General features: G+C 56.0%; 1 protein-coding gene across 1 annotated transcript in view; it reads right to left on the bottom strand.

The window, feature by feature from the left end:
• DOCK1 (dedicator of cytokinesis 1) overlaps window positions 1–19,605 on the bottom strand; it is a 385,242-nt gene extending 365,637 nt beyond the window's left edge. Inside the window, exon 1 of the mRNA XM_090278686.1 lies at window positions 19,457–19,605. Coding sequence (XP_090134812.1) covers window positions 19,457–19,502 — 46 coding nt within the window. The 5' untranslated portion in view covers window positions 19,503–19,605. The remainder of the gene's footprint in view (window positions 1–19,456) is intronic.
• Window positions 19,606–23,744: the final 4,139 nt, after the last annotated feature.

The following is a 23,744-nucleotide window of genomic DNA, read 5'->3' on the forward strand; positions in this document are numbered from 1 at the left end:
AGCTCCACGTACCTGCAAGAGCTCGCCTGCCGTCCCTGGAACTTGAACACTCTCCGCCCTGCAATCCATCTACCTGCGGGAGGTGCACACCAGGAGACACGCGCCTGGCAACGGGCAGCCTCCCAGAGGCCGGCCCCCCATCGGTGGTGCGTTTCCAAGACCCTGGCCCTGGGCCTCCCACTCGTCCAGCTGTCCAACGCCAAAGGCCTCGCTGTCCTCCAGCTGCCACAGAAATGCTCCCAGGGGTCCCTCCGCATCTACCCGAGCCAGCCTGGGGAACACGGACTAAAGCACATAGGCACACCCCGCGGGAGAAAGGGAGGCATCCCCGTGAACCAGGGCTGATACTGTGCATGGCCTCGCTCCCGGGCACATGCTGTTAAAAAGAAAAAAACTTCCCAAAGACCAGCAGTCATTAAGCTGAGTCTCAGGAGGAAAAGGACTTAAGACATCTTCAAACCCCATCCAGCTGACACTTACAGGGACTTCTGGGGTGACACCCATCCCATGCGTCCAGGTGGGACCATTTCCACGGGCAGCTGGTGGTGCTCCAGGGAACAGGGGGCCCCCTGCCTACCCAGAGAGCGTCCCGGGACAGCAGAGCTCTGGTTCCGGCAGCGGGTGTCCCCGGCCTCGCATTTCCTCTGCTGCCACCTGACCAGGTCCCACTGCTGCTCTGGGACAGATGTCCATTTGCCGAGGGATCAGCCAGGGACCCTGACATCTTCGCTCCTCTAAACCTCCAGCTGCATCTGGTTCACCTGCTTCTCCAGGGCAGCCTGGGACGTGGCGAGCTTGACTTTTCTACCAATTCCTGTCTCTCCACGCTGGAGCCCGTAAGAGGCTTCCTGCGAAATACACTTCCCAGGGTCCTCTGGGCAGACAGGGCCCACGTCTTATTTCTGGGAAGCTCTGGCCACTTGGGTCCCTGGACCCTGCAGGCCTGTAGTCCTCATTCACGCCTGTCTTATCTCCGAAGCTGTTGTGGCCCCTTTCCTTGAATCACTGGTTGGCTTCTTCGCTGGCAGGACTTCCGGACGAAGGGTGAGGATCTCCCAACCCTTCCCGCAGATGCGCAGACACAGGAAGTCATGTGCCACTGCCCTCCACCCAGGCCTGCGCTTCACCTGCTACAGGAAAGCAACGCCCCGGGCCACCAGCACTCACCCAGTGCTGTCATCTCCCCTGGATTCTATAGTCCTTGATTAGATGGGTTTTTTTTAATTTTATTATTATTTTTTTAATCAAACCCGTGACGTTTTGGTGCACAGATGACACTCTAACGAACTGAGCCACCCAGCCAGAGCAGATCCTTATTTTTAAATATTCATAATTAGTACCTGTTGTGTGTTAAATTTCATCCTCCCAAAAGTTACACTCAACTATCTAAACTCCTAGTACCCGTGAACGTGACCTTATTTTTTAGAAAAGGGTCTCTGCAGATGTAATCAAGTTAAGACTAGGACGGTCCCTAATCGAACGACTGGTGTCCTTACTGGCAGAGACTAGAACACCAAGGACCGCCAGGAGCCAGCGGACGCTGGAGACGCAAACACCACGCTCTCCCCGAGCCTCCAGGGGAGGCAGCCCTGCCAGCCCTGTGGTTTCAGACGCCAGCACTGCGGGAGAATTTAGGCCCCTGGACTGTGTCAGCATTTCACTGCGGCAGGAGACTAAGATGACAGCTGTCACTCACCCATCACACTCACCCATCACACTCACCACGTGTCAGGCACTGTCCACCAACTTGACCCCCATCAGTGCCCATCATCCTCGCCATCACCCCATGAGGTAGGTTCCCGATCGCTCTGTTTGGAGGGATGAAGAAATTGCAATGTGTAATTTGCCAGCGGTTACCTGGTTAGAATGTGGTAAAGATGGGGCACAGACCCAAGCCTGCCTTTCCTTCAGGGGCATCACCCCCTTTTCCCTCTTGCCATTCTGCTCCTGTCACCCCAGGCCCTGTTACAGCTGGGGGACCCCTGCCTCCTGTTATCAGGTGCCCAAGTGTTAGCACATCCACTCTAAGCCCTGGTGTGAAAGCCAAGACCCCCCACTGCCCTCGCCCTTCTCCCAAGTAACTGACCCCGTGACATGCTGAGAGCCAGGCCAGCCCCACCGGCGCCAGAGCAGCAGAGAGAGCGGGGCTCCTGCACCATCCGGCACGCCTTGGGGCTCCAGTGAGACCCAGAGACCTCGCTCAGCCGGGTGTGTGCAGAGAACTCCCAACTCCCAGATGGGCCCCTGGCCCCTGGAGCTGACTCTGTGAGGGTGTCATCGCCCCCGGCAGGGCAGAGCTGTCTCCACGGCTCACCAAGAGCTCGCTGTCACGTCCAAGAATCAAGAACTATCTCAACTACAGACTTCCAACAGGGCCCCGCCATGCCGCTCCGTAGGCGTCTGTGCCCTGAAGAATGGCAAATGGGTGTTCAAACAGATCCTCTGGGAACGCTCACGGCAGCACCAGTCACAACAGCCAAAGGTGGAAACTGCCCAAACAGGCTTCAGCGCACGAATGGGTAACACGCCGCGGTCTGTGTCCACACGATGAAATGTTGCCCGGCTGGGAAAGGAAATGAAGCCCCGACACCTGCTACACACAGTGTGGACGAAGCTCAACTACAGGACGCTCGGTGACAGGGGCCAGACCACACGGGAGACAGATGGTCTGATTCCAGTTACAGGAAATATCCCGAAAAGGTGAATCCACGGAGACACAGCCCAGACTGGTGGCTGCCAAGGCCTCGGGGGAGGAGGGGACAGGAGAAGCTGCTAAACAGGTGCGGGGTCTCACCTGGAGGGATGGAAGCACGAGGGGACCAGACAGCGGTGGGGGGTCACTGTTGAATGGACCAGGCGGCACAAGCTTCAGTTCTGCGTTACGTGAAACTCACCTCAATACATGCCTTTTCTGCAAGCCATGCAACTGATTCATGTACTTACAACTGTGCTAGAGAGCGCTCCCTGCCCACCTGCTCCCACCAGCATGGTCCCCCCACCCGGCAATGCTTCCCCCACCCGGCAGTAGTCCCCCACCTGGCAATGGTTCTCCCAGCCGGCAATGCTTCCTTCAACCTGTGGCTTCAGGACGAGGCTCCCACAACCTGGCCCACCCTGCAAGCTTTCAGCCTGCCGCAGCGCGCACCCCCCACACTGCAGCCTCCCCAGGTCCTCAGCCCCCTCCAGACCCATCAGGAGCCCCCTCAGGGAAGCCTCCCAAACAGCCCACCACCCGCGAGCCCAGACTCCCTTCTTGGATCAAGAACAGCACTTTGGCTCCCCACCCCTCAGCAACGGGCCCCTTGGGCAGTCCCTTTCTCCACAACACTCTTGAGAACAAGTCCAGTAAGAAAGCACATGACCTGGGAGTTGACTTTTAATCTGTGACAGCATGAAGGGGTAGCAACTAGCACGATATGATGCCCACTTTACAGACGAGTCAACCGCAGCACAGAGGCTGACGTTAACTCTAAACATCACAGGGCCTGTCTGGGGCATGGCCAGGATTCACCCCAGTTCGGGGCAACTGCAGACCCTCTGGGGTGCAGGCCCGTGACTATCCAGCCCATAACAGGTCCTGACGATGAGTTCTAGAATCAATGCCAACACAACGAACTTGCATGGATGTCCTCTGTACCGACAGACCCGTACACGCTGGAAACACCGGTCCTTGTGCCCGTCCCCCCTGCCAGCACCCCGACAACACCCACTATCATGTTCAGCACAGCACCCTCCCTGCAGACCTGCCGGACAGAGACACCGTCCTGGAACAAGATACGTGACAATGCCCCAAGAGATTAAATGCCCACGGACGAGCTTCGGAAAGGAACCGTATGCCAGTCTAGACACAACAGAGCGACCCTCTGGCTCAGGGCAGTGCCGGTGTGCAGCGCTTGTGCCAAGAACGCTTCTACATGGCAGAAGGAAGCCCACGTCTCCTTAGCGCCGGGTGAGTTGGGAGCTGCAGACTTAATAATGCCCGGCAGGTTCACAAGTCGGGCTGCGGACAGGTGCTGTGAGGTGCCAGGGGGCAGAGCCCTGCCACCACCCAGGACACAACCCACCGCCAACAATCTCAGCTGAGAGCCAGGGTGAGGCCACCACCGAGCAGGACCCGCCAGGGAAATGGGGAAATGGGTCACATGCTCCCATGCTCCCCGTCCGGCCCCTCCTCCCAGCTGGCAGCGCTCCGGCTTGCTCAGGGTTTACATCCTGAAGCCGGGGAGCCCTTCACTGGGCTTGTGTGCATCACTTCAGCTCCAACAAGCCACTCCCCTCCCCTCCAAACCCCAACACGCAGCTCGCCCTGCTGAGAACACGCATTCCTTCCCCTCCCCAGGTATGCCCTGCAGCCCCCAGACCTCCATAAGGGACCCCTGCTCCCACAGCATCCCCAGGCTGTCACCTGGGGTAGGTGCCCTGCCCACCTGCACAGGAGGGGTCCTCCCCGCACAAGATTGCACACTTACTCTGGGCATCACACCTGCCTGGTCCCAAGTCCGTCTTCCCACTAGACAGGCAGTGCAAGGGCACAGTTAGTTGCCTTGGTCTTCACTGAGTCCCCCATGCCTAGAAGGGGGTCTGCCGTGTAAGTCCCTCTGGCCCCAAGTCAGCTGATGGATGCAAGAAGGAATGAACAGAGTAACTCAGAGATCCTCTTTCTGGAGGGAAAGAAAGAGGTCACTTGCTCCCAAACAATCTAACTCTGTCAGAAGGATCTCCCATGGACATTTCAGCAGCGCCCCCATTGCAGGGACGGCAGTTAATTAAATCTGTCCTGTTCACATCAGGCTCAAACTCCATGTAAAATCCAAACTGAAAGAAAAAGGTAGACCAAAGAGAGCCTGAAACCTACTAACACCATCACATACCCTGACATTAGTGGCCACCCGAGTCTCTGGACAATTTTCTACAAAGACGACACAAAACACAGAGCGTGACCTCTCTGTGCAGCGGAGAACTTGGAACAGCGGCCAAGGACAGGCACAGGGAACAGAGGTCAAACGGGGCCACGAGGGTTCACGTGTCGCTCCTTCCATACGGTTCACTCCCAGAAACGCCTCTTCGCCTATGCCACCCGTGTGTTCCTGCCCCTGTCCTCTGTATCAGGGCTCACGCACTGGTCACTGCCAGCGTGGTGGTGACAGGACATCCTCTGCGGGGCATGCATGTTTAGCGCCACACAAGTCACTGCCAGGTGGTGGCTCCCAGCACACACTCTGCAGTGTGTGCATGTCCAGAAATGTACCCGTGAGTCCGGAGTGGTAAGAAAAGGCATCAAGAGACCCCATGCGCAAAGTGAAGATCCAGGATGCCGCCATGTCTAACCCAACGCTGTGCATGAGCGTGTACCCACGATTAAAAGTATTTCAGAGCATAAGCAGGGGCAGCCGAGGCCTCCTACCCAGGAAGGTGGGCTGTGCAGAACGAGAAATGTTAATAAAAATGGAAAACACGACTCCACAGCCCTCACCACTTATCTGGGCTCGTGGGGCGCTCCCAACCACGGGCTGGGTCGTTATCAGGGAGAAAGGTGGACGCCCAGGGAGCGTTTTCTAAGCCGGTGACACTGTTGTCAGAGGACACATTTAAGGAAAACGTGCAGGGCCACTGCGCCTCGGTGGCAGGTAAACGAAATATGACTTTAAAAACAGAAGGGTTGATGCAATACTGTTTATGCCACGATTACGAACTCTTTGTCTTTCAGAAACACTTCCCTCCAACGTCATCTCCAGCAACTTCAAGCGTTCATGCGCAAGGCCCACTCCACGTCAATCCCACCACCCAGTGGCCGCCCCCGGTCACCGAGGTCAGCGCGGAAACCATGCCCACGAAGGTGTGAGCGCCCTGACCCCACCTGGCCCGTTACCTGCCGCTCAGAGGGAACATGCGAAATGGGCATTTTGGGTTCTGCTCTGGAAGCAGCGTGGCTGAAGAGGCTTCAGGGGCCCTAAAGAGCTGGATTTCTGTTCAATCACTCTTTTTTCGAACCTTTCCGACTCTTCCTGCCCCAACCCCACTCCCAGCATTCCCAGGGCCTCCAACTCGCTAAGGCTCGGCCGCAGCCTCCCAGACCCCAACTCCTCGACCAGAAACACCAGACGTTGAGCCTTGAAGCGTCTGCGAATCCCACACTTCTGTCTTCTCTCTACACACAGGTTATTTCTGAATGGCCTGAGCGGTCATTATCCGGACCTTTCCTAGTGCAAGCTTTCTTCTCCTAATCAGCACATAATATGATATCATCACCAAAAGTAACCATCGCTATTCTAAAATTTAAAGCGCCTAAGACGCTACACCAGGGGCACGCAAACTATCAGCCGCGCCAAATACAGCCCAGCTGGGCTCTGTACTGCCTGTGAGATAAGGAAGGTTTTTACCATTTTCTTACACTGAGATAAAACTCACAGAACCAAAAATTATTTTGAAGTGTACAATTCGGTAGCATTTCATACATTCACAATGTTGTGCAACGGACAACTCTACCTCATTCTAAAATATTCCCATAACCCCCCCCCCGACCCCAGCCCCTGGTGACCACTAATCCACTTCCTGTGTGCATGGATTTGCCTGTCTGGGCAACTGACCTAAAGTGAATGCCTGTCCCCGTGTGCCTGGCGCCCTTCACTAACAGGATGTCCTCGAGGCCCCCTGTGCTGTAGCGCGTGTCAGGCCTGATCTGTTCTGCTGGCTGAATAATATTCCAGCGTCTGGGCAGCCACGCTTGGTCTTTGCACTCACCCGCTGACGGACATCTGGGCCACCTCCCTCTTTGGGGGACTGGGAACAGTACCGGTCTGAGCATTCACGTACAAGTGTTCCTTTGAGCACTTGTTTTAAAACTAGGAGTGGATTTCTAGTTCATCTGGTCATTCTGTTTAATTTTCAGGAACTTCTAAGATGTTTTCCAATTTTTACATTATTCTAATGATTCCTTTTTTTTTAATGGTTACACATAGTAACCTCAATTTCGCCTCTTGGCCTGCAAAGCCTGAAATATTTATTCCCGGACAGGTCGTTATGGGTTGCCACGCTTCACAGAGCCCTTCAGCACGTAGGGTCTGCCGTGACCTCACGGACTCTTGATCACCACCTTTCGGGGCAGGAAAGGCAGGCGGCAAGAGCACCTTGCACAGGAGACCAGCGGTTGGAGCTCCACCAGGTCCCACACCCGCCAGCAGCAGGAGCCAGGGTCGCCCCCACGACCACCCCCTCTCACACGAGGCCTCCTGCTCCTCTCCCCCTGCTGATGGAGCCCCTGCGGTCCCCACACCAACGACAGACTCAGAAAGCACGTTCTTCGAACATTCCTGTAAAAGGGACCTGAGGAGCTGAATTATATCAATGCTGAGAAGAGAGCGAAGCTGAGGGGGAAGTTCTAGGGACAAGAAAGTCACAGAAATAGGGGTGTGCCCCCAGGTGGCATGTAGTTGAAATGCCGGGCCCCCCAATCTCACCAAATACGAATGCCACACGGGACCTGGCATCCACATTAGTCAGGACAGAGCCCCTTTTTAGGAAGCCCCCTGCAGCCAGGAGTGGGGAGCTTTAAAGCCACTGAATATGATCACCCACTGGATTGCTGAGCTGATGGAGGACCCCCCCCCCGCCACGCCCCGCCAATCCAGGGAGGTGACTCCCCAGCAACAGGGACTCCCAGCTCTCCAGGCAGCTTGGGACACTGTGCTGAGATAAACTCTCTGTCCTTCTGCCAGGCGCCAGACCAGGCACAGCAACCAGAGGAAGCAACACAGCCCAGGTCCTCGCCTCAGAGCCCTCCATCCAGAAGGGACAGGGGTAAGGGGCACACTCTCCCTGAGGCTTCAGCATGCACGGACCGCCCAGAGCAGCCTGCAAGGGGCCCCCATCCAGCTGGGTGAGTCGAGAAAGGCTCACAAGTTGAGCAGAGCTTGGAAAAGCGAGGCAGGTGGAAAGTAAAGAGTATTTCCAGGCAGATGGGCGAGCATGTGCAAAGGCACTGTGGCCTGCCAGAACACGCAGGGCTGAGCGCCTCGGGGCCTGGGCACGAAAATGCCTCCAGACGTCACTGAGGTCAGCGGAACTGAGTCCCACCCCTCCTGCATCCCGGGTTTCTGTCCCCACCTCTCCCTCCCCTTGGCCTCTCCAGGCTGATCCTTAAAGCAACACCCCCAGAAAACCACCTGAAGAAACTGGGCGGCCTGGCCACCGGGTCGGAAGGACCAAGACGCATTCCTGCCTTTGAAAAATGGGCCGACACACATGACGTTAGAAGGACTTGAAAATAAATCTTGTGAAGTTAATAGAAGCGCAGCAATTTGGAAGAAAAATAATCACGTTTCCCTCCTGCTCAGTCATTATTTGCCACTGGGAAAGTCAATTACGTTAAAGAAAATAAGTTATTATTTTAGAAAAGGGAAAAAAAAGGTTTGAGAACAGCCTCGAAAGCTCTTCTATTTCTGAAAGGGTCAGAGAAGCCTGAACGGGGTTTCTCAGACAACACGTGGGGGGTGGTCCCCATCTCCCTGGGCCTGACGCATGTTTCCTAGGACCTGACCTCTCAGAAAGCAGAGGCAGCACACGCAGCCAAGACACCTGGCCCAACCCCCCACCCCCACGCCCAGGCTTCCTGGCCACGCCTCCTAAGCCTGTAATCCGAAAGAAACACACCCTTCAGGAATCAAGTCCTGCAAGTTTCGACCTTTCCTTCCCAAATATGCAGGGGACGCTCCGCTTCAGATAGCAAGGTCAGAGCACCAGCCATAAACACAGCTGTCCCGAGTGCTGACCCACGAGAAGCTGCTGCCAGCGCTGCGCCTCCCAGGGTCTCAGCGGAAGCCCTCCTGGGCTCAGAGACAGGGCCATGTGGCAGTGTCTGGAGCTGTCATACCCGAGGGCAAGGCGCTGCTATTGGGACCCCATACGCAGAGGCTGGATGCTGCTGAGCGCCCCACGAGCCACAGGCAGCCCCTTGGGGCCAAGAATGGTCCAATCCAGCATGTCTATACTATGCAGGTCAGACCCCACCCCACACCCACCCCGGGATCCCAGCCTGCGCACCAGGGCACTGGCTGTGACCGGGCAGCCTCCACTGGAAGGCGATATCACGGATGTTCACAGGTACTCGGCACTGAGCCTTAGGCAGCTCACGAGCTAACACTGGATGGAGCACAGCCACTCGCACGCAGAGGCAGGGCCCGCTGCTCCAGGCCCTTGCCGTGCGCCGTGGACCGGCGCCCACCGCCCTGGCCCCTTCTGTCCCCACAGCTCCCTCTGCCCACCTTCCTCCCCGTGCGGGGCCCCGGCTGCTGCTGGGTCTGGCCGGGCACTGAGCTCTGGACACAGAAACGGGAGCGGGAGGGCGGGCAGCCCCCCCAGCAGCCAACCCTCATGCAGAAAGGGTATTGCCACAGCTACGTTTATACAGAGAAGTGTACCTAACATAGCCAAGGAAGATAAACAAAATCACTCAAATGGCACAGAATCTGTGTTCCACACTCCGGAGGCCAAGCAGCAGCAGACAGAACCTGCACCCAGCAATGGCACCAGGCTGGGTGACGTTTCTGACGAGAGATTTACCCAGGAAAGCTCCAAAGATCTGGCTTCATCAGGCCCCTTCAGGACCCTGGCCTGAGACAGACGTTAAAATACTAGGGAAGCCGTAAACTCCCCTCCCACCTCGGGCCCTTGCAAGAGCGGGGGCTGCCAAAGCAACATGGTCACGCTGCTTTAGACCAGAATTATTCACCCAGAGATCCTGCCTCAGGTGAGGCAAGTCTTCTACTTAGAATCAGTCAAATAGGAAAAAGCTACTGACTGCAACCATGCACAGAGCAGGGGCCAGGTGTGTGCTGGGCTCTCTCTCTCCTGCCCCAGAACGGCCCAGCAAGGTGAGTGTCGCCACCAATCTTCCAGAGGGGAAGGCTCGGGCAAGCCCCTCACCCAAGCTCACTCGGCTGGCGGGAGGTGGGGCCGAGATCCCGGGAGGGCTGGGTATGACTGCGAACCTGCGACCTTTGGCACATACCATGTGCTAAGAGAAAACACCTGTTTCCCTCTAAGGCACCCAAGTGAAAAGTTAACAAGGAGACAGACACCTGTCTAGGCTGAAACCATCCATCCGCCCTTTGACGGCAGAGCGGGCCTGTGTGTCTGCACATTCAGCACCCACCTGCCAGCGGGTCAACACTGCTGAGGCCGCCGGGAACAGCCTCCTCCCGGTGCGCTCGCCATGGGGATGAACTCACTGAAAAATGGTACAACTTCCTGTCCGGGTCTCCAACTACCTGATTGTACCTTCCTGTCACTATCAGGTTACAGGGAATTGCCAGGTTTCAGCAGAAACTAATTCAAGTCTGTACATTTGATCCCATCAGCCTCGGGATGGCAGGGGATTTTAGGCTGCCAGCTCCGACCCCTCACCTCCCAGGTGTCCCCAGAGCACTGAGGACCCACAGCCTCACGGAAGAAAACCACCCAGATGGTGGCCACTGAAGGCAGAGTGAAAACTCAGAGGAAAAGTCTTATACCATGATAACCATCACGTTCAGGGCTGGGCTGTGTGCCCCAAATACATACAAAAGTTGAAGGTTTTAACCCCAGACCTCAGAATATGACAATATTCAGAGATAGTCTTTAAAAAAGTGATTAAGGACTTCCGGCCAAGATGGAGGCGTAGACAGACACGCTGTGTCTCCTTCCACAACTAAGAAGGAATACAACTACCTCAAAATTAAAGACAACCAGAAGTTCCAGAAAATCAAACTACATGGAAGTCCAGCAAACAAAGATATAAAGAAGAAATACTCATCCAGACAAGCAGGAGGGGCAGAGCCAGAGCAAAGAGGACTCGGTGTGGTGGCGACAATGGCAGGCCAGAAGAAAGCGCAGTCGCACATTTTAAAAATCAGGACGGACACCCGAGGAGCATTCCCAGCTTCTCACCGGACCTTGCAGCTCACGATCCCAGCACCAGGGAAAATCAAGCCTCATTGCTTCTGACTGTGCAGACCAGTGGGGGTTGGGTTGGAGGCAGAAACTGCCAGTCTCAGCAGAGTCCGCTTGTATAAAGGGTCCCCATGGCTGGACACATAGACCCACCCACTCTGGCAACAGCTAGAGAGCTGAACAAGTGGCATTGTTCCCTCTCAGACCCCTCGCCCACATACAGCGCCACAACGTGGTGAAACACGTCGCCTGTACTGAGGAATACCTAAGGCTCCACCCCTTACAATGTAACAGGAGTGACAGCTCTACCTAAGACACAGAGGCAAACAAACACAGGAGCCTGTCAGAATGAGGAGACAGAGAAGTATGGTCCAAAAGGGGGAACGGATCAAGGTTCCAGTGAGAGAACTAAGTGATGAGGAGACAGCCAACCTAACAGATGAGGAGATAGCCAGCCTAACAGAGGCAGAATTCAAAACACTGGTGATAAAGATGCTCACGGGCTTGACAGATATGCTTGAGTACGGCGAACACATAAGGGAAGAAGTGAAGGCTATGCTAAGTGAAACGAAGGAAAATCCACACAAAACCAATGGGGAAGGGAAGGAAACCAGGGTTCAAATCAATGATTTGGAACATAAGGAAGAAAAAAACGGTCAACCAGTGCAAAATGAGGAAGCAAGAATTGGAAAAAATGAGGACAACTTCCCAAATTTTGCGAAAGAGATGAACATACAGGTCCGGGAAGCACAGAGGGTCCTGGGCGAGCTGGACCCAGAGAGGACCACACCAGGACACATCATGACTGAGATGCCAAAGGTGAAAGATAAAGACAGAGTCCTGGGGGCAGCAAGAGAGAGGCGGAGAGTTGCCTACAGAGGGGAGCCTATAGGACTATCAGCTGATTTCTCAGAGGACACTTTGCAGGCAGGAAGGGACTGGCAAGCAGTATTCAATGTGATGAAAGGTAACCTGCAACCAGGACTACTCTATCCAGCAGGGCTATCATTTGGAATGGAAGGGCAGATGAAGTGCTTCCCAGACAAGGTAAAGCTAAAGGAGTTCACCACCACCAAGCCATTAGAATATGAAATGTGAAAGGGACTTACTTAAGAAAAAGAAGATCAAAACTACAAACAATAAAATGACAACAAACTCACAACTATCAACAACTGAATCTAAAAAACAGAAACAATCCAACTAAGCAAACCAGAATAGGAACAGAATCATAGGTATGGGGATCATTTGGAGGGTTATCAGCTGGGAGGGGGGAGGAGGAGAAATGGGGATACAGTGCAGGGATGAAGAAGCGTAATTGGTTTGTACAAAATAGACAGGGGGAAGTTAAGAATAATGTAGGAAAGGGTGAAGTCAAAGAACTTATACGCACGACCCATGGACATGAACTAAGGGGAGTGGGATTGCAAGAGGGAAGTGGGGTGCTGGGCAGAGGGGAACAAAGGGGGAAAAAATTGGAACTATTGTAACAACATAAACAGTAAAATATACTTAAAAAAGTGATTAAAATTAAACAAATCAATTAATCCATTAAAAACAAATAAATAAATTTAAAAATTCTCATGTAGCAAACCACCCTGTTTTCCACTCTTGCAGATACCTATCTGCGAACAAATGTTAACATTTCTGGTGGGCAAAATACTGATGTTCTGACTTAGTATGCCACAGGTCAAGGCCATATACATAAAGTAGAATATTAGTAATTTTCAGAAAGCTTTAGTACAAACCACCTGAGTAAAGATACCTTTGCACAATGGAAAGGGTTTTCAACTCGTGTGCTCAGAGCACATGGTGAAGCATTCATTCATTCATACATGGACACAGACCTGGAGAAGAATCTATATTAAATACCTCAAAAAACAGAAACAGCTTAGAATCTAAGCATGTCTCTGTTGCATTTACAGAACACATTTAAAATTAATAGTTTTCAACAACTGCAATGACATTGTAGGGAAAACGTTGCCAAGAGATAGCTATTGATTTGGTAGCTTTGCGCCCCTTGTCACGTGGGGGTGAAGAAGGGCTCTGTGTGACAATGGTGCTGTCCTGCATGGCCTAGAGAATGGCCCCATCTCACTGTGGCCACGTTCTGTGCTTCATCATAATTGTCAGTTTCCCCTAATTCTGCAACTTGAAATGACAACCAATTTTTTTAAGTTATTAAGATAAAATGAAGTCATAGGGTGGGCCCTAATCCAATATGACCAACATGACCGAGGCCCTTACAAGAAGAGGCAAGGACACAGACACACATGGGAACAGCCGTGGCGAGCCCAGGAGAGAGGCCTCAGGAGGAGCAGCCCTGCCGACACCTTGATCTTGGACTTCCAGCCTCTGGAACGGGGAGGGGAAGGAATCTCTGCCATTCGAGACCCCCATCTGTGACGTTTGGTTACGGCACAAACTAAGACACACGCGCTGTACATGGATTCCGAAAGTGCTTCCCACATACGATCGAAAGCAAAGTTAGGAAACATACTTGTCTCTCCACTAGGACATCCCTGCGACCTTCCCGCCCGCCTGAGACACAGACTCCGCGTCAGCACCTGCCTTGAAAGTGCAGAAACTAGGCCTGGAGAGGCCCAATGACGTGCACCAGATCCCAGGAATAAAAAGTGGCCCTGTCAGGGCTAAAACTCAAGCTCCAGCCATTCACGGGGTCCCCTCCGCCAGCTCACCTCTCTGCAGACCTCAAGACTCTGAGTGAGTTTGAACAGGGAACTCCCTGCCTGCGGCCACTGCTGGGCCCGCCCACCGGCCTGCACACTGCACGCACGCGGGCCCTTCGGGAAGGTACAAGCCCGGCAATTTCACAGCTCGGTGGCCCTGCTCCTGCTGCCCCTGCTGCGAGCATCCACACACACACACCGTGGCCCCCCTGGCCCCACAGCACCGGCAGCTGCCTGCGTGGTCACCTCCCCAACTAGACCAAGGGAGCCTTCAAGGGTGGGCTGCCAGGAGACACGCCAACCCAACCCCCGGTGACCGCCCACCGCGCGCCTCTGGGACTGGCTCAGACAGAGGACAGGGTCCACGCCCAGCGCAGGTGAGGATCCAGGGAAGCTGGATCAACAGACGGGGCTGCTGGGAACACGAAGCGGGGCAGCCCCTCTGGGACAACCGGGCGGTTTCTTCGAAAGTTAAGCACGCGCCCTCCCCACGGCTCAGCAGTTGCGCCGCGGGCCGTCGGTCCCCGCAGAGGAAGGCTCCCATCCCTGCAAAAACCTCTGTGTGTACGTCCGTAGCAGCTATGGCTGGAACAGCCCCGACGCAGACGTCCCCCCAGGCGGGTGTGGGAAGCATCTGTGGTCCAGCCACACCCAGGCCGCTCTCATAATGAAAAGGAACCAAGTACCCATTCGTACAAACACCCGAGGAAAATCCCGAGACGGATGCCGAGTGAAGAATTCAACAAATAAAAAATAAATACGGCAACCCATGATTCTGTCCATGTAGCACTGTTGAAATGACAAATTACTGAAATGGAAAACTGATGAACGTTTGCCAGGGACTATGTGGGCGGGAACAGGGAGGTGGGCGTGACTCGGAAAGGACCACAGGGTGACGGGGCCCTGGGGTGGCAGGAACCCTCTGGGTCTCTACCAGCGGGGGCACCCCGGTTCTGTGGCCGCCCTCTATCTGCGAGCTCTGACTCCGGCGTGAACCGGCCGTGTGTTCATGGGATCTCTCAGTGTTATTTCTTACAGCGGCACGTGTGTATAGTCACCTGAAAATACAAAGGTAAGTTAAGAAGAGAGAGAGCTGAATTCTGAATTCTGAGGAACTGCTGACCTTCTTCCAGAATATAAGCTCCAGGGTTCTGGATCCCCAACGAATAGGAACAAAGCGGGAGAGCGCATCGGGAGGGAGGGAAGCCCAGGGGCGCCTCTGGATAGCCGGGCACAGGCCCGGAGGCATCACCTGACGCACCCAGAGAAGCGCTCAGCAACTGCCGCTTTCTTTCCTTGGTCCCCACTGCCTGCATCCCCAGGGGGCACGAGAGAAGTGTTCATACTAACACAACCCCGGTGAGATGCCTACATCCCGGGCAAACACTGGCACGACAATACATGTTAAATGTTTATAATGTTTCCAAAGTAAAATCCAGTTTGTAGAAAGAGAATATGCCCTAATTTGGTTTTTCTGCAACTCCAGTCAACGAAAACTTCTGCATTGCTATTTACTTACAATCAAATCTAATTTTCTTCCCCAAAGTAGCAGGTTGCTTGCTGCTCTAGATAACACGAGATCTCTCTGCAGCCCCCACACGCCCCCATTTATTTGGGGATTACACTATTCCTAGTCACGCTCCCCCACAGGGCAAATGCCATTTCCCCCAAATACAGCGGCAAAACGCAGCATTAAGAAATCCAAGTTCTCACAAAGGCACTTTCAGAGCCTGTGACTTAGATCCAAACAGGAAACCACTTGTCACTGCAGCTCTAAGCTGCACTTTATTAAATAAAAACTTAATAAAGCCGCGCTCCATGGCGCGCTCGTCCCACAGGAACACCGTGAATCCTCCCCAGCTTCTGCCACGGGCAGGCTCCACGCCGCTTTCCAGACCAGAAGATTGAAGAGAAGCGGGCAGGTGTCGTTTGCGCAAGGGCACTTAGGGAGCAGGAGCCGGGACTTAGGGTGTCTGTGTGCCTGGCAACAGTGCTGCATGGAAGAGGCCCGAGGAAGGGGCACCTTCGGGGCCCCTGCTGTTCCATCTGCTTCAGGGCCAAGCTGAAGGCTGGAAGGGGAACCCGACGCCCCCAGGCCGGGCTGCTCCACACCCGTCTGTTCTCTGCTGCTGCCTTAACAGACGACCACACCTGGGCAGCCCAAAACCGCCCACGTGTGTCCCTCAGCTGCCCAGGTCAGGCCCCGGTGCCTCTGGGGCTCCGGGTCAAGGTGTCACCAGGCGAGGCTCCCCTGGGAGGCCCTGGGCTGGCTCTGTTTCCAGGTACACACAGGGTGTAGGCAGAACCCAGCTGTGATGGCAGCACTGAGGTCCCCACTTCCGTGCTGGCTGTCAGCTGGGACCGCCTTAGCTCCGAGGGGCCTCTCTCTGGTCCTGGCAAGCGGGCCCTCAACCTCAGGGCCAGTGCTGCGCATGAAGCCCTTCCCCGCTCAGAATCCCTGACACGCCTGCACCTTTCCTCCAGGTCCCTCTTCTGTGACCAGCTGGAGGAAGCTCTCTGCTCGTGGGCCCGTGCGAATCACGCACGTCCACATCTCAGGTTCATAACCTTAATCACATCTGCGAAGTCCCTGCGCCATGTCACGCATCCTACTCACAGGTTCCGGGGAGCAGGGCGCGGACGTCTGGGGGTGCTGCCTCACACACCAGCCACAAGTGTGACGGGAGAATGTGCTGCTGACTTCTACCCAGTCTCAGGAGCAGGATCCGCGGACGAACACAGTGTCACTGTGTCAGGACGGAAGACCCTGCCTAGTGCGTGGGGCGTGGCAGGGGAGGGGAGGGGTGATGGAAATGTTCAGCAGGCCCAACCCCTCGGCATGACAGCTAGGTCAACATGCATGCCTGCATTAATAGGCCGGATCCTCCAAAGTGAAGTCCAAGGAGACGTGAAATGGCTGGGAAATCTCATGGGCAACCCCCACCGGAACGACGGGGCAGTGGAGTGGGGGCAGGGCGCAGGCACCAGGCAGAGGGACCAGCGTTTCCTGCCTTTGCTGAGGACGCAACAGGTCACCTGTTTGCTCCTTCCCCATCGGAGGGCATAAATAAAGCACTGAAGTGTCTCATCCGGAGACACTGCTTCTGACCGACTCCAAGCACTTGCAAACAATGAGCTGTGATTCATGCTTCCAAATGAGATGGAGTTTTATCATGTTCTCTCCCCTTGTGAATCTGTCAGCGGCCAGGCCAGTGGCCGGAGTGGACGCGGGGCCCACGCACAGACCCACCAGGGCCTCTCTAGGACAATTCGGCCCTGTCATTTGCCTCCAAACAATGGCGGGTGAGGGAGACATCCAGTAATTTTCCCTTAGGCTGACACAGCCAATTAGCTAATGGGACTGAATCCCTACCTCCAGGGCTTCCATCTTCCCTGTCAGCACCCTTCTGGAGACCAGCGCCCTCCTCTCTGCACTGGGCACAAATTGGGGCATTCCAGGCCCAGGGTGCTCCCTGACAGGGCTTCTAGCTACTGAAAGCTCTGTCGGGGGCGGGGGCGGGGTGGGTGAGCGAGTTGTGCCGGCTTCCCCGCAGGTCAGCTATCTGACCTCCACCTGCCGCCCCCACGCAGGACAGCCCACTCCCCTACCTTCCCAGAGCTGCCCGGAAAAGCTTTCCACAATGCTTTTTTTTTTTTTGGAGCCTTTCCAACAGAGTTTCCCTTAAACCAGCGTATTAGCCAAAGCGGCAGTATTCAAAGTCACCCCCGTGAGTGGTCCTGAAGCTTCCGGAAGGAGTGAGACCAGTGCGCAGGCACACAGCTCTGACCCACCCAGGAAGCGGACCCTGCCCCCTCCACGTGCAAGCCTTCCCTTTGATCTTCTGCGGACCGACGGTGAGCTACTCCACAGGTGTCCACACCTGCGGCGTCCTCACAGGCATCATCCAGGCCACCCTGAGTGCCAACGAAGGGTATCAAGGTGTATGAAAAGGTGGTGCCTCACAAAGGACCCTTCCCCATCTGGCTAACAAGCCCATGAAGGTGGGGAAGGGGCACCCCTGAGCTCTGGAGTCAAGGCCAGGGTTCAAATCCAGAATGTAGCGATTCCGAGTGTGGGCGAGCCTGTGCAAAGGCAGTGCCTGTCCCCCACAGCACAGGATGGAGGGGCAAACCCTGGGCGAAGGCTAGAACTGCTCCCCACCTCCCCCTCTGCTCGCCTCCTGCGGTCCCCAGGGCCCCAGCTCCTCCTCACACCACACCACACCCATGCCCATCCCAGGCAAAACCTCTGTCCCAAACCTCCCTCATCAGATGCAAATTCGTGGAGACGTTTCTCTCAGGAGGCGCCCTGGACCGCACCCTCCCGGAGGCACACAGGGCGCCCTCGCTGCTTACTCGCTCGGCTCCCCGGGTCGGGACGCCCGCCTCTGCGGGGCACCTCCGTGCGGTGTCTGAGTCTCAGGTTTCCCGACCTTTACCAGGGAGTGAGAGGAGAGCCCAGCCACACTGGCCCTGAAGCAAGGGGGCCCCTGGTTCCACCAGGGCAACAAGCCAAGTGCGACCTAGAACAGCCTCAGGACTGTCCCCATGCCACTGTCCAAGCTGGTCCCATGGTATGTCCCTGACACCTGGCAGAGATTAGCAACTGGGGTCGCAGAAAAGGAGAGCCCCGGGGGCGACTTCCTAAGGACAGAGGATCAGGACTGACCCAGACCAGCAGTGGGCCTGGGCAAGACACTCCTGGGGTAGGGACAGGAACACGGGACAGTAAAGGTTCAGTTGAAGACAGGGAACCCGAGGAGGACACAGCCTGGCGGGCAGGGGAGGCCAGGCCAGGTCACAAAGGCCTTACAAGTCAGGCAGAGGCAGGTGGTCGACTTCTTGGGGTTGCCAAGCCGGAAGAAGGAAAGTGGGACTGAAAACCAGCAGGGATGATGCAGAGTCCAGGGAGCCGCACCCCGAGAGTACAATCCGGTGGGCTAGTCGGAGAAGGCAGGAGCCCAGGCGGCCCGGCTGCAAACACCCCGGGGAACGACAGCAGAGCACGGAGGGGCTGGGGTCTGTTTGTTCTGCCACTAAGGACAGCGTCGCTCTCTGGAATGCACACTGGGGTCGGAAACGTAAACTGGCAACCGACCCCCCTACTCTCTTCAGGAAATGACAAAGCGCAGCAGAGCCGCCAAAACAGGTCCCGCCCTTCCGAACGCGCTCTGCCCGGCCCCCGAGGACTCCGCAGCGCCCGCCGCTTCTCTGCGAGGCTCCCGCGCTGTCCAGGCAGGGCCACCAAGTAGCTGGCGGGGCCGGCGCGACCGGCCCGCCCGGGTCTCGCAGGCCACGTCCCACTGGGGAACAAACAGCACTGGTCCTCGCCTGGATCACGGCAACTTGACACCGTCCTCCGGGAGACCCAGGCGCTGCACACAACTCCCTCCAAAAAGCCGAGAGGCTCGCAGACAATGACCCGGGCTTCCCGGCAGGGCCCAGAGAGACCGCGGGCTTCGTCCCGGGGCAGCGCGGGACCTATGAGTTGGGGGGCGGTCCCGGGCGGCTGGAGGGCTCGGCCACCGGGGTGCTCGCCCGAGAGCTGGATGTCGGAGGGGACACCCGGGAAGTGACAGAACCCGCCCCCCACCCCGCGTGTCCCCAGCCCGGCCCGCCCGGACTCTCGCGGGGGCGCGGGGGCGGCGCGCGCCCCGGGGACGGGGTGGGCAGTGCCCGGCGCTGGGGCCGGGGCGGGCGGGGCGGACACGCTTCCTCCCGGCCGCGCGCCCCGCCGCGGCCCCAGGCCCCCGGCGCCCCGCCGAGTGTCGCCGCGTTCCCCGCGGGAGCGCCGCGCCGGGGGAAGCGGGCGCGAGCGGCGGCGCAGGTCTGCGCGTGCTCACCCACGCCGTATTTCTCCTCGCGCTTGGTGGGCACCCAGCGCGTCATGGCTCCGCGCGGGCCGCGCGCCCCAGGCCGCCGGGACCTCCGCCGCCGCTGGTCGGGCAGGAAACTCGGCGCCTAGGCCGCCATTTTCCATTCCTTTCGAGCCGCGGCAGGATGGGGAGGAAAAAGTTTGCGGCGGAGGCGGTGTCATGTGGGACGGGGCGGGCGGAGCGTCGCGGGCCGGATGGGAAAGGCCGGGAGCGCCGGCGAGAGGCGGGACGGCCCCGGGCTGCGCGCCCGCCCTCGCGCTGGGACCCCGGCTGCCCGCGCCCCGCGCTCTGCGCCGCCGCCGCCGCCGACTCGCGACCTTGGAAAAACTTCCCCTGCCCAGGGCACCCAGCTCTGTCCCCGCGCGTCCCCACCCTGCTCTCCACATTCATGGCCCACGGACACCCCCAAAGGAGCACCCCAGCATCCCGCAGGGGCGGCTCCTTTTCATGATCGGTGGCGGTTCCTGGATTCAGTGACTTTCTGGGGACTGGGTGTCGTGTAATGAGAAGGCTAAGCCCGCCGGGAGAGGGCCAGGGGGACTCTAGGCGACTTTTGAAGCAGGTGGTTTGCTGGGCACGGAGTTAGACCGGTGCCCGGTGATGTTATGCCCCCAACTCAGGTTCCGCCTTGGTGGAGAGCAAACCCGGGAGATCCCCTGGCAGGAGCTTCCACAGCACGTGGTTCATTCATTTGACAAACATTAATTGAACACCTACCCAATGCCTGGGTGTGCCAGGAGCCCCAAACTAGCCACGCCAGGGGGTGGGGAGGTAACAACAGATAGGTTGGCTCTTGGTGCTTGGGCAGGACACTTGGGCAGGTGACGTCAGTACCGGTCAGACTGTGCTTTGCAGGGAGGTGACCCTTGCTGGAATGTTGAGCAGGAGCCCACAGAGGCCCAGAGGGAGTGGCAGGCTAAGGCCCGCAGACCTCAGCCTCCTTGTGTTCGCAGAACCTCTGGGGTGTGTGAGTGGAGGGAGAGAAGGAGGAGGACGAGGGGCCAGCTGGGAAAGGAAGCTTCTGGCCAGGCCTAGAGCAGGCTGCATGGCCCCTTAGGAATCTGGTCTTCACCCTATAGGTCAGTTCTCAGACCTTCATGGTTTGGCACATCGGTAAAAGTTGGGGCTTCAGATTTCTCCAAGGAAAACCTCAAAACAACACACACCTATTTGTTTTTACCGTGATGTTGAAGAAGAGAAAGGTAAAGAGCCGCAGAAGGAAGGCAGCCCATGAAACGGAGTGAACTTGGCTTCATGGAATATTAGCTATCTTCTCTCTCTTGCCCCCAAGAACCAATGACAATGGCAGTAGGCCTGGGAGCCTTCGAGGATTGGGGGACAGAGGCAAAAAGGATGAAAGGCCCCATGGAGTAGGGACAGTGCTGGGTGACAGAGCTGGGGAGGTGGCTGCAGGGCCTGGGAAAGGCTGCGTGGGTCACCGTTCTGCTAAAGAGCATGCCTGTCGTGACTTGAGAGTTGGTGGTGAATCAGTCACAGAGTCATACGGAGTTACAGACCTTGCCTTACTGATAAGGAACTTAAGTCCCACGGAAGGAGGGGCCTGGGCTCACATCACAGGTACTTAGAGCCTTTTGTTGGAATTAGAATCCCCAGAGGCTCAGGCCCTGAACTAAGGCCTGGGGGCCCCTGGAAGGACAAGCAACTGTGAAGGTGCTGTACAGAGGCATGGTGCTCCGAGGCAATGGCCTGGTGGCCTGACCTCCTCCGGGCCAGGATGGGCTCCTCCGAGAAAACAATGTGAGGCCAGGCTTTAAGGACAAGCAGTGAACTGCTGAGGGAACAGCATGTGCAAAGGCCCGGGGGGCGCGAGGAACACAGATCTTCAAGGACCTGAAGGGGCAGGGTGGCTGAAACATAGGAAAGAGTGGGAATGGGGGCCAAAACTAGCCTGCAGTAGACAGGCCTTCTAGGTGCCGTTAGGAATTCAGATTCTGCAAAGAAAACCTGGAAAACAAATTTTTATTATACTCACCTCCTCTTTGATGCCTAATTTCAACTCTGTTTGCATGGCTATGTTACCAAACAAGGGTTCCCTGCCTGACATGCATAGAAGCCCATACTAGGGCATCGGCTTTTGAGAAAAGAAGGGGATTTAACAGATATGAGTCAGCTCCCGGGTAGCACTGCTAGAATCTGTCCCTCCCTTGGAGGGTTCAGAGCAGGTTTTGGGGGTTCAGGGGAGCAGGTATGTGGAAGTTCTGAGGGCAGGTTTGCATTGGAGGACATTGGAACTTGGCCACTTACCCTGAGAAGCTTCAGCACTAATCTCGAACAAGGGACACTTCTCTCTGAAAGGGTTTCGGCCTTCCAGTTCCAGTCCTATCCTGGTCCTTTGGTTCCTGCCGCTGGAGGTCCAAGGTCTCTGCTGTGCTCATGCTGGGGCAGTGGGACCTGTCGTTTTGGCCTGCTGTCTCTGAAAGGCAGCTTCATATCTTCTTAGGAATGGGACAGGACCATTTGGAGCTAGTTCTGCAGTTACTGCTACGCAATGGGAAGGCGGATGTCGAAGCAAAAGGCCCAGGGCTGGACAGTCACACCCACCTAGGAAGCCTGGCCTCGCCATTGACCACTGTGTGGACTTTTGCCTTTGGTTTCTGGCCGTCCTTCTGTTTCTAGGCCTTAGGGTTCCAATATTCCTAAAAGTGAGGACTTCTAGTACCAACCTCAGGGACTCTTTGAGGACCCCAGGCGAAGATGTACCTGCACAGGTGAGACACTTAACTCTGGCTGGCTCCCTCATAGGACCCTGCTTCCAGGTTCTCTGATAGCCTCCTGTTCACATTGCTAGAACAGTGACCACTTTGCGCTGATAAAGCTGATCCACTGAATATATAAGTAACTGTGGCGTGGCATCTGTATACTTTTTTAAGACTGTCGTATCAGGACACTTCTACATCAGTTTAAACATGCCAGATGGACCAGGGACCGCATGTTTGACACAGTGAGGTGTTTGTCCCATGATCAATCATATTGCGTTCCCTGTCTTGGCTGAGAAGTTGTACGCGTGGCCACAGGCCCTGCGGTTCGTCAGCGTCCCCCTGCTTCCTCTGGCAGTGGTCTCACAGTGCGGCTCTAAATGGAGTCTAAGTGGCCCTGGCTCCTTGTCCTCTGGCTGTGTGAGCTCGGGATCGGCTCCATCTCAGATTCCAGGAGCCCTGGGGCGGGGGACACAGGGTAGGAGATGATGGCCAGTTGGCATGTTGGCATTTTTAACTCCTGAGTTGACATGCGTGGGCTACAGATCTCAGCCATACCTCCCCGGCGCCATGCAGGACGTGGGTCTGTGCCGGGCTTACAGGTGTGACACACCCAGTCCCATGAAAAGGCACCATTGATATTACAGTTTACAATGGTGAAAATCAAATTTAATTTATTTTTTAATTTGAAAAAACTGTCCATCTTTACAATGCAAACTCGGGGGATAAATTCAGCAAACTCTTGCCTAGTGGAAATATGAGAAGGCATCATGAGTGTGGGGTGGGGGGCATGTCCTCTGGGAGGGGGGAGCATAGGGGAGAATGGGACAGGGATGTGGGAATTTTACACGCTTTAAAAAGAGATGGGACCAGATTGCTTATCACCTGAAAGGGAAGGAACAGGGTCTCGCAATAATCTTAGTTGCTTCCCTTTGACTCAGTGGCAAATCTTGGCATCACTTTAGGAGACAGGCATGTGGTCACTGTGTACCGTGCCACACAGCACAAAAATGTGTAATCGAGACTTCCCACCTAAACTTCAGGGGACAGGAAGTAGAAGGGATTGAGGGACAAGTTAAATGACGCCACAAGAAACACAGCCAGACCAAGCTGGAAGGTGGGGCCCTGGCTGGGTAGCTCAGTGGGTTAGAGCATCGTCCCAATACACCAAGGTTGTGGGTTCAATCCCCAGTCAGGGCACACACAGGAATCAACCAATGAGTGCGAGTGCATGAATAAGTGGAACAGCAAGTCAGCCTCTCTCTCTCTCTCTTTCTCTCTCTCTCCCCCCATATATATATATATATATATATTTGAAATCTTTTATAAAATAAAGTCAAAGTGGGGGAAAGGAAGGGCTTGAGCCTTAAAAGCCAGCTTGAGGAATGGCAGCCTCACGGGCCCCCCTCACCCCCTCAAAGAGCTCAGGCTCTGCCCCCCCCCCCCCCCCCCACACACACACAAGGGCACTGCTCTGCGTTCTCCATGAAGATGATCCTGGAACACCCTCCCTGGCGGTTAAACTTCAATCAGCTCCA

Source organism: Furipterus horrens, unplaced genomic scaffold (assembly GCF_987537825.1).
Source record: "Furipterus horrens unplaced genomic scaffold, mFurHor1.1.pri manual_scaffold_5, whole genome shotgun sequence".
Lineage (NCBI taxonomy): Eukaryota > Metazoa > Chordata > Mammalia > Chiroptera > Furipteridae > Furipterus > Furipterus horrens.